Below are 15,200 nucleotides of genomic sequence, written 5' to 3' on the forward strand. Positions count from 1 at the left end.
TCTACTGAATTCTCTTTGATATCACTGAATATTGCTCTAATATAAAGACATTACATAACTTGTAACATTCACATTTACATATAGAGACATACAATAAAAAAAAACAATTGGCACAGACCATGACTATGTACGTACCTAAGGTGCTTAACGGGAGCGCCTTAGTTGACGTAGCACTTAACGTGGTTGAACTATCACGAAATGGGCAAAAAAACTATAAAATGACTAATATACACGCAGAACCATCTTGTAAAAAAATCCATACCTAAAATATCACCATGTAAGAAAGCCTCAATATAGATCTAATCAGGGCCGGATCTAGGGTAGAGCGAGTGGAGCGGCCGCTCTAGGCGCCGGATGGCAAGGGGGGCGCCAAAATGGCAAATGAGAAAAACAAAAAGTTTTAAAAGACGTGTGTGACGCGGGCCCAAATTACGGTTCGTTTTGCTTTTGGGTAAAAAGCTTCAGGGGGCCAAAACCCGATTTCGCTCTACCCTGATCAAGGGCTCGGGCCGGCACTGGATCTAATAGTCATTGTCAGAAGGTGGCAGACTCATCAAATAGTCGAGGGAGCGCTGTATCGCCATCGGGATGGGCGGTGGAGTGGGGAGGTGGTCACCCGTCGCTTGGAAGCCGTTCTCGTCTGCTCTGTAGATCACGTTTATCACCTGGAATGTTGAATAGTAATATTAAAGTAACGTTAGGCTTAAAGTCGTCCGTTTAAAATCCATATCGGCAGGCAAATAAAGTGATTACTCCTACTACAAATGCCTCCATCTCCCACCTCGTCAAGGACAGACATCAGATGGTGATGGCACGTGGGCGGAGATCGAAGGAGTCGGGAGTCGGAGAGAAAACCAGCTTGTGTATCTTATGGCTTCTATTGGTAAAGTGGACGAGTACATCTTTCGTATTACTATCCTAAAACTATGTCTATTGATTAAGGCGCCACCTATGGGCTTTCTCTTGAACTACGTACCCTGGTGGGTGCGTAAAGTAGATAGGCCATCGAGGGTTCGATACAGAATGGAGTGGGGTGTCCCATAGATGGCGCTGTTAACGTAAGTTAACAGATGGGAATAATAATTGCCAATGCCATGCCAATTACCTGTCCGTCAGGGGCCGTGTACTGGTATTGTCCTTCAACAACCAGCGCCGGTTCCTGTCCTTGGAGCGAGCCACGTTGCTCGTGATAGATGCCGCCCTCTGGAACAATACATAACTCCTAACAATTACCCGGCCAACAGAAAACGATCCAAAAGAGGGAATCAAACCAGAGGACTAAGTCTCACTCCCATTAGTTACAGTTACAGTATTGACATATTGCCTTATTGTAACGTTGAAATTATTTTCTTATGACGCCATTGCTCCTTTTATCAAAACGAGATGCGATCCTCTAGTTTGACTTCTCTTTCGGTCACACTGGTCGTAGTACCTACTCACTCCGAAATAGGTAAATAGGTATAATGTCGGACCACGCTAAGTTTTCATGCCAAGTGCTACGTCAAGTATGAAGCTTATAGGAATATGTTTATGCATTCTTACTCAAAGTTCGCGTGGTCAGAGTGTACCTCAGGGTACAGTTATCCTCAACAGGTGTACAAATTTACAAAAACGAGTTTAAATTCTATAGGTATGAATTTTACAGTGAACAAACGTAGGATTTTCGGCGCTCAGAAGCGCGATCTACCGGGATATTGGGTAAACCAGTTCCGTTAAGCGCTTAGCGCGGTAGATGGCGCTGTTGAGCGTCGAAAATCGTTTGCAGGTTTGCACCCTCAGTGACCGGTGGTCGCTCGCCACAGATGCAGTATACTTACGCGTCTGATAAGCGAACTTGTAAGAGCCGTCCTCATTCGGACCTTCGAAGTCGTTCCGTACGATCTCCTCCTGGCACTGGCATAGGCTCAGCAGTAGCAACTGTAACAAAAATGAGCCTTATAGTTGCAGTAATAGGCTTGCTTTTCAACTGTCTTGTATGTCTGGATGGTACAGAGGATCTACCGCGAAATACAAAAATCGAAATTTTGTTGTCTGCCCCTCCATCGTACGAATATAGAAGAGCGATAGAGAGGCAGAACTCTGGTGTGATTTTGGCAGTCTAATGTATGTTTGTATCCTTATTATTCCTTATTAAATGTTTAGTAGCGGCAAAGATAGATATAACTCCGTAATAGATGGATACAGTCTAAGGAAAAAACGTGCCTCGAAAATCAAGAAAATTTGATTCTCGAACAGATGGCGCCACTACCTTTGGCATACTCTCGAATAGATAGCGTTGACGGTTTCGTTTGTTATTTAACAATTTTAACGCATATCAGTGAAAGAACATGGGTCAAAATAATATCATAGAGTAACTTATACTAGAGCGGTACTTTCATAGTAAATTTTGTAACCCCAGTAAATTCACTGCCATCTGTCGACACACTTTAAAACTAAAAATAAATATTTATAAAAATACGATAAAATGTATTTAAATATGGATAAATGATTTTTTTTATTTGCATTAATTATTTTTATGATTTTGACCCATGTTCTTTCACTGATATGCGTTAAAATTATAAATAACAAACGAAACCGTCAACGCCCTCTATACGAGTGTAGGCCAAAACTAGTGGCGCCCTCTGATCGAGAATCAAATTTTCGTGATTTTCGAGGCACGTTTTTTCCTTAGACTGTATCCATCTTAATATACAGTACAGCGGCCAGATGGCCTAAAACACCATTCGATGTGACTGTACAGTATACTACCGACAAGTGGTATCGTTGTGTTCGGTGGTAGAGTCTACTGAGTACGAAATAAGAACTTGTCACTTTCTAAGAGTGTGCACGGAAAAAAATATTTTTTACAATACTACCAGAATGTATAGTAAATGGGAATTTGTTCTTGTAACAAATTTTGCGTCCTCTTAACATTTTTTTCTGTTTAGCCAACCATTTGATTTGAAGCGATTACAATTCGTTTGTAACGGGCAATAGTATATAGTGTGTAGTAGTAGTGTATAATTGAGTTTACTATCTGTAGAGTTGTCACATATACTACGATAAAAATTGTAGGGTCTACCGAATTCTCGTTACAACAACCAGATTTTTTTTCGGTGTGGGGGGGATAACTGTGACGTCACAAAATCGGCAGTATAGAGTTTTTAACTTTTTTCTTTTAAACATACCATGTGGGGTACCACTTGAAAGGGCATTGTGAGTAGATTACAAATATATAACAGTCTAACATTTTCTCACTAGTTGGTCTAACAAATTATTAGAAAATGATCAAAAATTTCACAATTCAGAGTTGACTGAACTGCTCTAAATTGAATATGGCTGAATGGATTAGTCCAAATATTATAATTTTTTTGGATATATCTGTTTAATTATTTTTAGATATAATATAGAGGATATTCACAGTCATTGTATATAAATGTTGGACTAATCCATTCAGCCATTTTTACAGCGCTTTGTATGTACGTATTTTTAGTACATATATACCTAAGAAGGGAAGACTTTTTGCGATAACTTTTTCTTTTTTGTAGTCGGTATTTTTTTAAGGGTTAATTATATAATCGGATAATTTTGTAATATTGAAAGTAAATCATCTGATTTGATTTATTAATTCATCGTGATTCAATCAATAATCAATAACCTTCATACTAGTGGAAGTCATTCATATGTTAAATACTCAAATCATCCCACACTGAGGACACTCCACAAAAGAACCGTTAAATTTAGATAATATCAGTCATGATGAAGAAATCATGATTTAGTAGATTGGTTATGATTGCCACATTTTGACATTAGTGTTGCTAATGTTGATTTTCCACTAGAAACGTGTGATGTAGCTAAAAAGTTGTTCTCGAACCTACTTTTGGTTATGTGCTATTTTTAAGGAATAACAAAATTTAAATCGTTAAATAACAAACGAAACCGTCAACGCCATCTAAATGAGAATAGGCCAAGGAAAACGTGGTGGCGCCATCTGTTCAAGAATCAAATTTTCTCGATTTCCGTGTCACGTTTTTTCCTTAGACTGTATCCATCTAAATCAAAACTAAAGGGGCCCACTGACTATCAGTCCGCCGGACGATATCGGCCTGTCAGTTGTTCGGAACTGTCAAATTTTTGTTCTAACTGACAGGCTGATATCGTCCGGCGGACTGATAGTCAGTGGGCCCCTTAAGGGAGAATTTTGAACAAAATACGTTTTATTACAGTCAAATATATTAGTTTAGATTTTTAATAACATTTTGTAAAGATTTGTAAGGTAAGGTGGGGTAAGACTATCACTTGATTCACTTGTATTAAATATGTAAAAAAAAATTTTTTACGTTTTTTGGACCATTCTTAAGGTAAAAAAATATTAGTTACCAGTTTATTAGTCTGGCTAATGAAAGTTGAACCCGAAAAAACGCGGCATTTTCAAAAAAATCTCTTGGCGGCTCTTTTGATTACAAGGATTGCATAACTTTTATACTTTTTATAATTTTCATATTCCAGAAATCATAAAAAGTATAAAAATTATCCAATCCTTGTAATCAAAGAGCGGCCTGCTACAGATTTTTTGAAATTGCCGCGTTTTTTCAGATTGAACTTTCATTAGCCAGACTATATGAAGGATCCACTAATTTCTTAGATTAATAATAGGAAATGTAAACGCACTACCAATGTTTAAGTTAATTTGCCGAGTGTTTGTTGATGATCTTGACACTGAACCTCCGTTGCGTAACCACTGACCAGTGACCATCACACTTCACACAACATTCTCAACAGGCTGTTCAGTTTAGTTACAATATTTAATGTTTAAAATACGAGTCATTATCACTTGAGCCAGTTCACACAGGAATTTAGTAAAGAACGTGTTTACATTGGTTACGAGTATTATAACCGGTAGATAGTAATTATAACCGGGAGCAAAAACTTGACCTAGCATTCGGAGTTTTTATCGGGATATCTTCGAAACCGGGGTAATTTAGCAAATTAGTACATACTTGTTATACGCAACGCAACGTCATCAGGCGGGCCGTATGCTTAATTGCCACCGACGTGGTATAAAAAAAAAAAACGCATGACAAGTATGTTTCTAAGCATACAGCTCTCAGGGTTCAGATTGTCATAATCATATGTTGCGTATGTCTCTGTATGTATGTATGATAAGTGTGTCCCTGCCTTAACGCTGCGTCTTACGTAAGTGAACAACTCGCGAACGCGAAACGGCGCGGTGGGCCCACGGCGCTCGCGTTCGCAACGATCGCCCACGTAGGACACTTCTATAAAGAATTGATTCACCCCGCGCCGCATAGCTTCACTTCGCGTTCGCATGTTGTTCGCCTACGTAAGATCGTATGATGAGCGGAGTGAAAGGCATTACATAAATAGCTAAACAGTTGTTAAAACGGGTCAAAGGTCAAATCAAACTGTCATAACAACTTGAAAAGTGGCTTCTATCACTGCAATATGGTATGAAGTGTGAAAAAGTGGGCCAAGTTCTTCATTAACACTTTTAAGGTATTGCTAAAGTATATTTGGAAACAGAAAGAGTACGCTCTTAGCGTTTTCACATTGTCCGATCCGATATCGGATGTCGGAAGGAAGTAAAATGTAAGATATGTGTTTCTCTGTATTTATGTATGTATGTCACACTTTATTGTACATAAGACAGATTACAAACACAATAAAAGAACATAAATATATACAATGTACAAAGGCGGACTTATCCCTATAAGGGATCTCTTCCAGTCAACTTTTGAGCAATTGAGAATGAAACAATAAACAGATCAAGATAGACAAACGAACACTATGAACAGAAAGTAAATTATGGTTCAATTATTACAAACGTAAATAATTAAAACCTGTAATCTAGATTATAAAATAAACATATATATATATATATATATATATATATACAATATATATGCATTTAATAAATCATTATTACTACAAAACGTTAAATGACGCAAAAAGGCGGACTTAATGCCAATGGCACCCTCCTGCAGTTGTTTTTGTACTTTTTGTCACAGGCGCGTTCCGGCATTCGATATCGGAAAGGCGCTTCCGATCAATTCAGCCATGTCGGAGCCCCCCGTCACGTCAGCTGTCGGACCTATAATATTTGTTTGTGTGCGTATGTGTAGGCATAATGTTTATTGCAGTGTGCGTGACCGCTAAAGACGGCGCCCGGGCGCGCCCGCCTCCCGCCTCCGCGGCCTGATTACGGAGATGTAGGATGCTATTAGATACGTGATCGGATAATGTGAAAACGCTCTAACTTTGGTAGAGGAAATTTCAAATAAAAAACGCTTACATTCGGATTTCATAAACATTACATAGTTACCTAACTAATTAATCAAACGACACTTTTACGCGTTAAATACCTAATGTTAACAATATTTGATTCTACGTTAAGTATTATAAATATTTTATATGATTTTACGTAAAATATATAGTCCTCTTAACTTATGTACAGAAAATACTAATAATTGCAAACTTAAATATGTGTATTTATTTTGCAAGTAATCATCAACCTTATATAGATTAAACTCAAAGCTACACGAACTCTGTGTCGCAATCGCTCGTTAACTTAAACTGGGGCGAAGCGTGCGAACTTGGCATACAGCTCTGGCGCGCCCTCTAACTCTGACCACCACATAGTATATACAGGTAGTTATAGACGCGCCACCGAGCGACCGGGGGTAAGAGAAAGAATATTCATATAAGATTTAGGCAGCATAGGATTTTTTTTTCTTCACTCTTATAAATTTCGATATTTCGCCATCGCCTCCTATACCTATGATGCCACCCGGTCGGTGATAAGGACAAAGCATGGCACTATTTTCTCTTTCCTATTATAGGAATCGCAATAAGACTATCTTTATCTATCAAAGAGTGTCAGGCCCTTGGTGCGTGCCGACAAGGTTCACGATGACGCGCCGCGCACGATAGGGGCGTGGCATTCAAAGGGTTATACAAACCGCCAAAGGTCAAGTGTGTCTGTTCAATCCAAGGGCCTGACACTCTTTGATAGAGAAAGATAGTCTTATTGCGATTCCTATAAGAGGAAAGAGAAAATATGTCTGTCTATATCTTTATCACCGACCGGGCATTTTTTCATGGTCGGGTTATGACATCATAGCAAGGAGGCGATGGCGAAATACCGAAATTTATAAGAGTGAAAGAGAAAAAGGATTATGCTGCCATACATGAAACTGTCAATACATGAATATGTCTTTCTCTTACCCCGGTCGCTCGGTTTCATGTGTATAACTACTAATGTCTATGGGTTATACAAACCGCCAAAGGTCAAGTGTGTCTGTTCAATCTGTGCTGAGTTATTAGACCGCCTACCGTGTTAAGTGTAGAGCCCCAGAAGAAATAATAGTACTACCGTACAGAAAGGAAACTTCCCACAAAACCGAAGTTTGACAGCGGTTCAGGGTCGAATCATGCTTTCCCTTTCTAATATATGGCACTATCCCTTTCGGCTATTTAGGGTTGTCAAAATTCAAGTCATTATCATTATCTTATCTGTGGTCGTGCACGCCATCTGTGGACGTCAAGTTGTGACAACCCTAATAATTGCTCGGAGCAATGCTGAGCCGAACGGAGCCGAGTTTGCCTGAAGTGAGGAGTTTCGCACCCCTGACAGAGCACAGATGAAAGTAGATGATGCCGCTACGCTCGTGGTTCAAATTTGGATTTTTTTGATTGCTCGAGTATCAATATTAGCACGAAGGGTTGTTTTTAGGGTTCCGCACCTCAAAAGGAAAAAAACGGAACCCTTATAAGATCACTTTGTTGTCCGTCCGTCCGTCTTTCTGTCAAGACCCTTTATCTCGGGAACGCGTGGAGGTATAGAGTTGAAATTTAAACCATAATATACTCAGGTCTAAGGCCTCATTCTCACGAGCGCTTTTTCAACGCGCGTTAAAAAAGCGTTGGAATGACAAATGGAAGTACATGTGTATTTATTCACACGATGGGCATGGCGTGAACTAAACCTCAAATAATTAATAATAAGTATAGTACAAAACAATTACACTGTTGCAGATATCCTTGAATGCATACGGTCGAGATATATTGGAAAAGTAATCGAGTTTGGCAAATACTTAATGCTTTTTATATATTTTTACTGATTCTGACTGTACTAGTACAGTACTGACGTCAGCAGAAGTAGCTGAGCGGGTGTCAAAATGACCTGTACACACTCTTATGGATGGTATAGAAAGGATGCCAATCTCTTATGGCAGAATTGTTGCAAAAGTGACCGCTTTCAGCTTTAAATAATAGTTACTAATCTCTCCGGTGGCGCTAGTTAGGCTCTGGGACATGAGTATAACATGAACCAACAAATAACCCGACCAAATTACGTAGGTTGTTTTTGGTAGTATTTCGGTGTATGGTGGCGCCGCCTAATTACTGTTTTTTGATGGACACTTTTCATACATAGAGATTTGGCTCCTTTATATATCCTCCATGCACACTAATTCTTATAATAATAGCTACCTACTTTTCGCTACTGATGCTGATTGCTGACTATACTCAGGTGAATAGTCTATATTCATTAACTGTCTCGCCCGAATTAAATGCAACAAGTTGACATAACGTTACCTTTCATTTCGCAGAGGTTAGAGGTAAATGCTACTGTGGTTGACATGACATACCTATCGTGTGAACGCGTCACGATAATGTCGGAATTTTGACATTTTGTCATTTAGAATAGGTATGCTGTAAAGATCAACCGTTTGGCCTAGTTATATCAAAGATAGATATAACTCCGTAATAGATGGATACAGTCTAAGAAAAAAACGTGCCTCGAAAATCAAGAAAATTTGATTCTCGATCAGAGGGCGCTACTAGCTTTGGCCTACTGTCGTATAGATGGCGTTGACGGTTTCGTTTGTTATTTGACAATTTTAACGCATATCACTGAAAGAACATGGGTCAAAATCATAAAAATAATTAATGCAAATTAAAAAAATCATTTATCCATATTTAAATACATTTTATCGTATTTTTATAAATCTTCATTTTTAGTTTTAAAGTGTGTCGACAGATGGCAGTGAATTTACTGGGGTTACAAAATTTACTATGACATGACAGTACCGCTCTAGTATGGTTATATGTAGAGTATGTACACTTCAAGGAACTCAAAAACATGAATCTCAAAGGTTATATGAGTTAGCTAAATTCCTTTTTGTATCTGTTAAGTAGTTAAGTATTCGGATAGAAGTGTGATACAGCGAGGAAATGCCGCCAGCATCCTTGGTACAATGTACAATGCCGCAGGGGCCTATTTTATAGATTTAAGCTAGTTATTAATTTAGTTCAATATTTGCGTATTTGAAGCGCTGGTGGCCTAGCGGTAAGAGCGTGCGACTTTCAATCCGGAGGTCGCGGGTTCAAACCCCGGCTCGTACCAATGAGTTTTTCGGAACTTATGTACGAAATATAATTTGATATTTACAGTCGCTTTTCGGTGAAGGAAAACATCGTGAGAAAACCGGAGTAATCCTAACAAGGCCTAGTTCCCCCTCTGGGTTGGAAGGTCAGATGGCAGTCGCTTTCGTAAAAACTAGTGCCTACGTCAATTCTTAGGATTAGTTGTCAAGCGGACCCCAGGCTCCCATGAGCCGTCGCAAAATGCCGGGACAACGCGAGGAAGAAAATTTGCGTATTTGTACTTACAGTTAAGACTGTAGTATCCAAGTAGTACCTCTGTAAGTATATATATCTATTATGTAAACACATGAATGTCAATAATCGTAGGAAAATAGTTAATGACACACAGGGCCCTCCGCCCTAGGACTTAGGGCATTTTTAAATTGTTAATTAAAAAATTTTCTCCAAAACTAAATCTCACTTAAGTTTATATAGCGTCATAGTTTCTGCTACCAATTTTGTTACCTACTCTCCTCTATTCATCTCTCTGTCATCTTTCACTCTTCTTACTTTCTCTCTCTCTCACTCCTTATTTCTTGGCAGCGTCGCGGCCCTTCAGGCCGCAATGCTGATCACTCACACCGCAAACTGTAACTGGTGAGGCCAAACAGTAAAATCATGTTAAAAAAAAAAAAAGAAACATGAATGTCAATATTATATTTAAAAAAAATGCATTTATTTCAGACGAATAAGTGTCCATACTTTGTTAGTACCAAAAAATACTTAAAAATATTTACTACCGGTCAACTACCGGACTACCGGTCCGGTATTGATTGAAATATATATTGACTACCGGTCTGGCCTATTAGTGGGTAGTGGACCCTGCCTGTGAAACCGATGGTCCTGGGTTCGAATCCCGGTAAGGGCATTTATTTGTGTGATGAGCACAGATATTTGTTCCTGAGTCATGTGTGTTTTCTATTTATTTAAGTATTTACCTATATATATTATATATATCGTTGTCTGAGTACCCATAACACAAGCCTCCTTGGGCTTCTCGTGATAATATTTATTTATTATTATTTATTGTATTCGTATAGACGTTTTAAGGGGCCCACTGACTATCACTTCGCCGGACGATATCGACCTGTCAGTTAGAACAAAAATTTGACAGACCGATATCGTCAGGCGAACTGATATAGTCAGTGGGCCCCTTTATATTTGAAATTTATAAATGGCGTGTTTGTAGACGTAGATTAAGTATTATTTACTTTGCCCAGGGTGCATAGCCAACGTGCCAATCGTTTACGCTCCGTAGCGAACGAGACGCAACTGGCTTTGTCGCACTAATATGGAAGAGTGATAGAGAGAGATGACTACGCTACGCCATGGAGCGTTACTAAGAGGTAAGGGGCCACGATATAAACGTAGATAATCCTCATTTTCCTCCCCGGATATTGACATAATAAGCCTACGCTCTTTAAAATGTCATTCTCTGAGAATATGCCTGCGGTTGCGTCTAATTGCCACGACTCCTTTCATTTTGAATGAAAATATATGCATCGCGGCAATTAGACCGCAGGCATATTTTTTGAGAATGACCTAAAACGTTAATTGGCATTTAAAATAGAGTTAAACCAAGACAAATCTGCAACGATTTTGATAGCACACGCGGTGCAAGTGTTACCTATTTTAAACGTCAAACTTCTATGAAATTATAACGTATAAATAGGTAACAATTAATTGTGCGCTATCAAAATAGTTGCAGACTTATCTTGGTCTAACTCAATAACTGGTTAAAGTAGGTAGGAGTTTTAAGCCGAAATTGCCCAACACAAGAAGATAAAGAGAGGTTGAGAAAGACATCATTACCTACGTACCCATTTGACATTTCTTAACTTATTTTTAATCTGCTTTGATCAATTATATTCTCATCTCCATTCAAATACAGTTATTTAAGAATTAGCTTTAATTATGATGAAATAATAATTTCCTAGGGAGTTATGAAGGTTCTAGTAGGTATTATAATTAACAGTTTTTGTCTTTATACTTCAATTTTGTATCGCAAGTGTGATGAAAAACATTGTGTGTAACTCGGGGCGTAATAATACCGCGAACTCGAGTCTATAAACTTAACTATACTCTCGTTTTGCACATGTTGCATGTTGCACAATGTACTATATACTCTCGTTTTTTAATTTAACTTACGCCCCATGTTGCACAATGTACTATAGTATAACTCATAATCTCATAAATCGATATATTTTCAACCAAAAAGGTACTTATTGTTGGTTGTCAATAGGGCGCTGTTTCCATATAGCTTCAATTGCAATTAACCTTAACGATAACCGACAATGTGGTACCTTTTCGTTGAAAATGTGACATATATTTATTGACACTGTTTTTAGGGTACCGTACCCAAAGGGTAAAAACGGGACCGTATTACTAGGATTCCACTGTCCGTCTGTCTGTCTTCAGGCTGTATCTCATGAACCGTGATAGCTAGGTGCCCCTTGAAATTCCACAGATGATGTATTGACTCGCAATTGTCCGGTTTTTTTTAAAGAAACATTGCATAAATAAGTTACATTAAAATTTAAAATTAATTATAAAGTTAATTAAATTAAAACTAAACAAAACAAATAATACCCTAGCCAAACAACTCGTCCCGCGCCCCTTCCTGACGCAAAGGTGCCCATCACGCTCGCCGCGTTTCCGCGCTGAATAGCGATAGACAGCCTCTGCATCAGGAATGACCCGGAACGCGGGTCATGACCTCTCTCTCTGAGTCATAAATTGGGTCAAAAACGTTCTGGAAAACTGAGGGTGAGGACCTAACGCGAAAAACGAAATTGCGATTTTCGTTATTGACGGTAGGTACTGTAGGTAGGCTCTCTCTGGCGTCTTTTCTGTGGGCAATACGAAAGTAAATGATTTGGAATACTGTACTATACAGGATGGCTAAAAAATAAGTGCATTCCCTTTGCCAGGGTCGGTACAGCTTTTAAGATAAAGGGTGGAGCAAGGTCCGACAAAAAATTAGGTGTCCATTTTATTTTACGATGTCCACAGAAAAGTCTCATAACCTTAACTTATAATAAAAAACCGGCCAAGTGCGAGTCGGACTCGCGCACGAAGGGTTCCGTGCCATTACGCAAAAAAACGGCAAAAAATCACGTTTGTTGTATGGGAGCCCCACTTAAATATTTATTTTATTTTTAGATACAGCCTGGTGACAGACAGACAGCGAAGTCTTAGTAATAGGGTCCCGTTTTTACTCTTTGGGTACGGAACCCTAAAAAGTATTTGACCCAATTAATGAGAGCACTAGCATACCTACGCATCAATGTGGGTATAAGTTCTAGTTTCCGACCAAAGTGTCGGTTTCGGCATAATTTTTTTCGATCGGACACCAGTAAGCTCCTTAAAGCAGAACGCTGAGAATACACCATTCAAACATCATAAGGGCCATCCACACTTGTGCGCAAATCGCGGCGCGAAGCAGCGAACGCGAGTGTGGAGTCTAGTTCGCTAATCAGCGAAATCGACTCCACACTCGCGTTCGCGGCTTCGCGCCGCGTAGTCTGGAGCGGGCTATAGAAAATGAAGTGTCAGAAGTGGTCAGAAGCCTCCGCCCGGACTCGGACCGTTCTAGTGTGCCATCCTTAATTGTATCAGACCGTGGTTGCACTCGCCCCAATTGACCTCATGGCCTGAGTAAAAAAAAAAAAATATAGAACGTATTTAGCTTCTAGATCGCTAACATTATGGAAATGGCCGTACCTAACCCAAGGTTATAACTGGAAAATTTATGATAATGTAATTCGCAAAATGTCGTTTGCTATTACTATGCTGTGTTAACAACAGGGACCTTCACCGGCCCCTGAACCTGTTTTATAGAGTTCCGTTCCGTACCCAAAGGGTAAAAACGGGACCCTATTGCTAAGACTCCTCTGTCTGTGTCACCAGGCTGTATCTCATGAACCGTGATAGCTAGACAGTTGAAATTTTCATTTCATTTCATTTCATTTATTTTGTTGTAAAGTCATGTACATGGTAAATCAAGTTGTTATTCAATAAAATACAAGTCAGACCATGACACCCTGTAAGGGCAAACAACATTAACTTAAAAACTAAACTATACAAGTCTTTCCATTTATAAATAACAATTAATAATATATTACAAAAAAAAAAATTATAAACTATCGTCATTAAGAAAATCCTTGACCGAATAATAACATTTATCTACTAATAAATTTTCTAATTTGTTTTTAAACACTGCGTTGCGAGTTTCTAGCTTAATATAATTGAGAATTTTATTTGTGATTAAAATACATTTATATTGGGGACTGTTTTTACACATCTCTAGGTTAGTCTTTGGTTAATCTTTGGTCTTTCACAGGTAATGCATTTTGTATTTTAAGTTTTGTTGTACTTTCTAACACTATATGGATCAAAATGATTCGAAATAAATAATTGAATTGAATTTCTGTTGCCGCTATAACAACAAATACTTAAAACAGAATAAAATAAATATTTAAGTGGGGCTTCCATACAACAAACGTGATTTTTGTGCCGTTTTTGCGTTATGCTACGGAACCCTTCGTGTGCGAGTTCGACTCGCACTTGGCCGGTTTTTTTTCTTCACCGGAAACATATTGCCAAACTATCATGGTTCATGAGATGCAGCTTGCATGGTGACAGACAGGCAGACAGACGGACAGAAGAGTATTTTAGTAATAGTCCCGTTTTTACCCTTCGGGTATGGAACCCTAAAAACGGCATATTAAAAAAAATTTGGCGCGAAAAGTCATGCTCTCATAGAAAATTTGGATTTCGCGCCTTTTTCTACTGACAAAGTGGGTTTGCTAGAGTATAAATAAACGACACAAAATGAAAGCCTGAAACATATTATAATGTACTTACAGTCAAAAATCCAACGGCATGCATCTTGGTTCGTGATAAAACTGATAAATATTACAAAGTAATAATAGTATTAAAAATATGTATTTATCTCAATTTATCTCAAATCAAAATTTAAAATAACTTTATTTTGAAAACTACACCTCGTTCTCAAACTGTCAAAATTACTAAATAAAATTAAAAAAGTTCGCGCGCCCGTTTCCCGCGCAAAATGACTATACTTTTTTAATTAGGCCAAGTTATCGCGGCGACGTGTGGCTAAGGACTAGTCGTTAATGCCGTAAAATGGTTAGGTGAATGTGACCCAAGACCTCTAAAATCTACTTGACGCTTCTTCACCTGTTTGTTTGTTTTGCAATCGTAGCGTGCGTCTTAGAAGCATTAGGGTTCCGATAAAAATGCAGATCCGTGTCAGTTTCAATATATTTTAAGGCGAAAAAACTTTTTTTACTATAGTTGGTCAAAAAAATCTTGTAAGTAGAAAAAGGCGCGAAATTCAAATTTTCTATAGGACGATATCCCTTCGCGCCTACATTTTTTTAAATTTGCCGCTTTTTTCTACTAACAAGATTTGCTTGATAAAATATAAAGCAAGTGCGAGTTTAATAAAAAACTGTGCAGAAAATGATACGTCTCTGCTCTAGAGCACTGTACTTTCTAAGTACGTTTTTTCTTTTTTTTTACGATAAGCAATTAAAATTTTGGTTTTACATGGATTTGTTGTATTATTTCCATTCTGATATAATTAACTCCCCATTCCATATATAACGATATTTTTACCTTGTTAATTGAAAGTACCCTCAAGAAATACTAGGTAACTGAAGTTTATATTTAGCCGTTTTTAGGGTTCCGTACCCGAAGGGTAAAAACGTATATTGTCCATATTACTAAGACTCCGCTGTCCGTCCGTC

The 15,200-nt window shown here is 38.4% G+C and overlaps 1 protein-coding gene across 1 annotated transcript; it reads right to left on the reverse strand.

Moving 5' to 3' along the window:
* Nucleotides 1–521: 521 nt before the first annotated feature.
* Nucleotides 522–14,522, reverse strand: LOC134752321 (endocuticle structural glycoprotein ABD-4-like). Its single transcript, XM_063687992.1, has 4 exons — nucleotides 14,293–14,522; nucleotides 1,818–1,917; nucleotides 1,106–1,203; nucleotides 522–665 (listed from the first exon to the last, which is right to left on the reverse strand). The coding sequence occupies exons 1-4, from the start codon at nucleotides 14,314–14,316 to the stop codon at nucleotides 522–524; spliced, it is 366 nt and encodes a 121-aa protein (XP_063544062.1). The 5' UTR covers nucleotides 14,317–14,522.
* Nucleotides 14,523–15,200: the final 678 nt, after the last annotated feature.

This window comes from Cydia strobilella, chromosome 24, assembly GCF_947568885.1.
Source record: "Cydia strobilella chromosome 24, ilCydStro3.1, whole genome shotgun sequence".
NCBI classification, from domain to species: domain Eukaryota; kingdom Metazoa; phylum Arthropoda; class Insecta; order Lepidoptera; family Tortricidae; genus Cydia; species Cydia strobilella.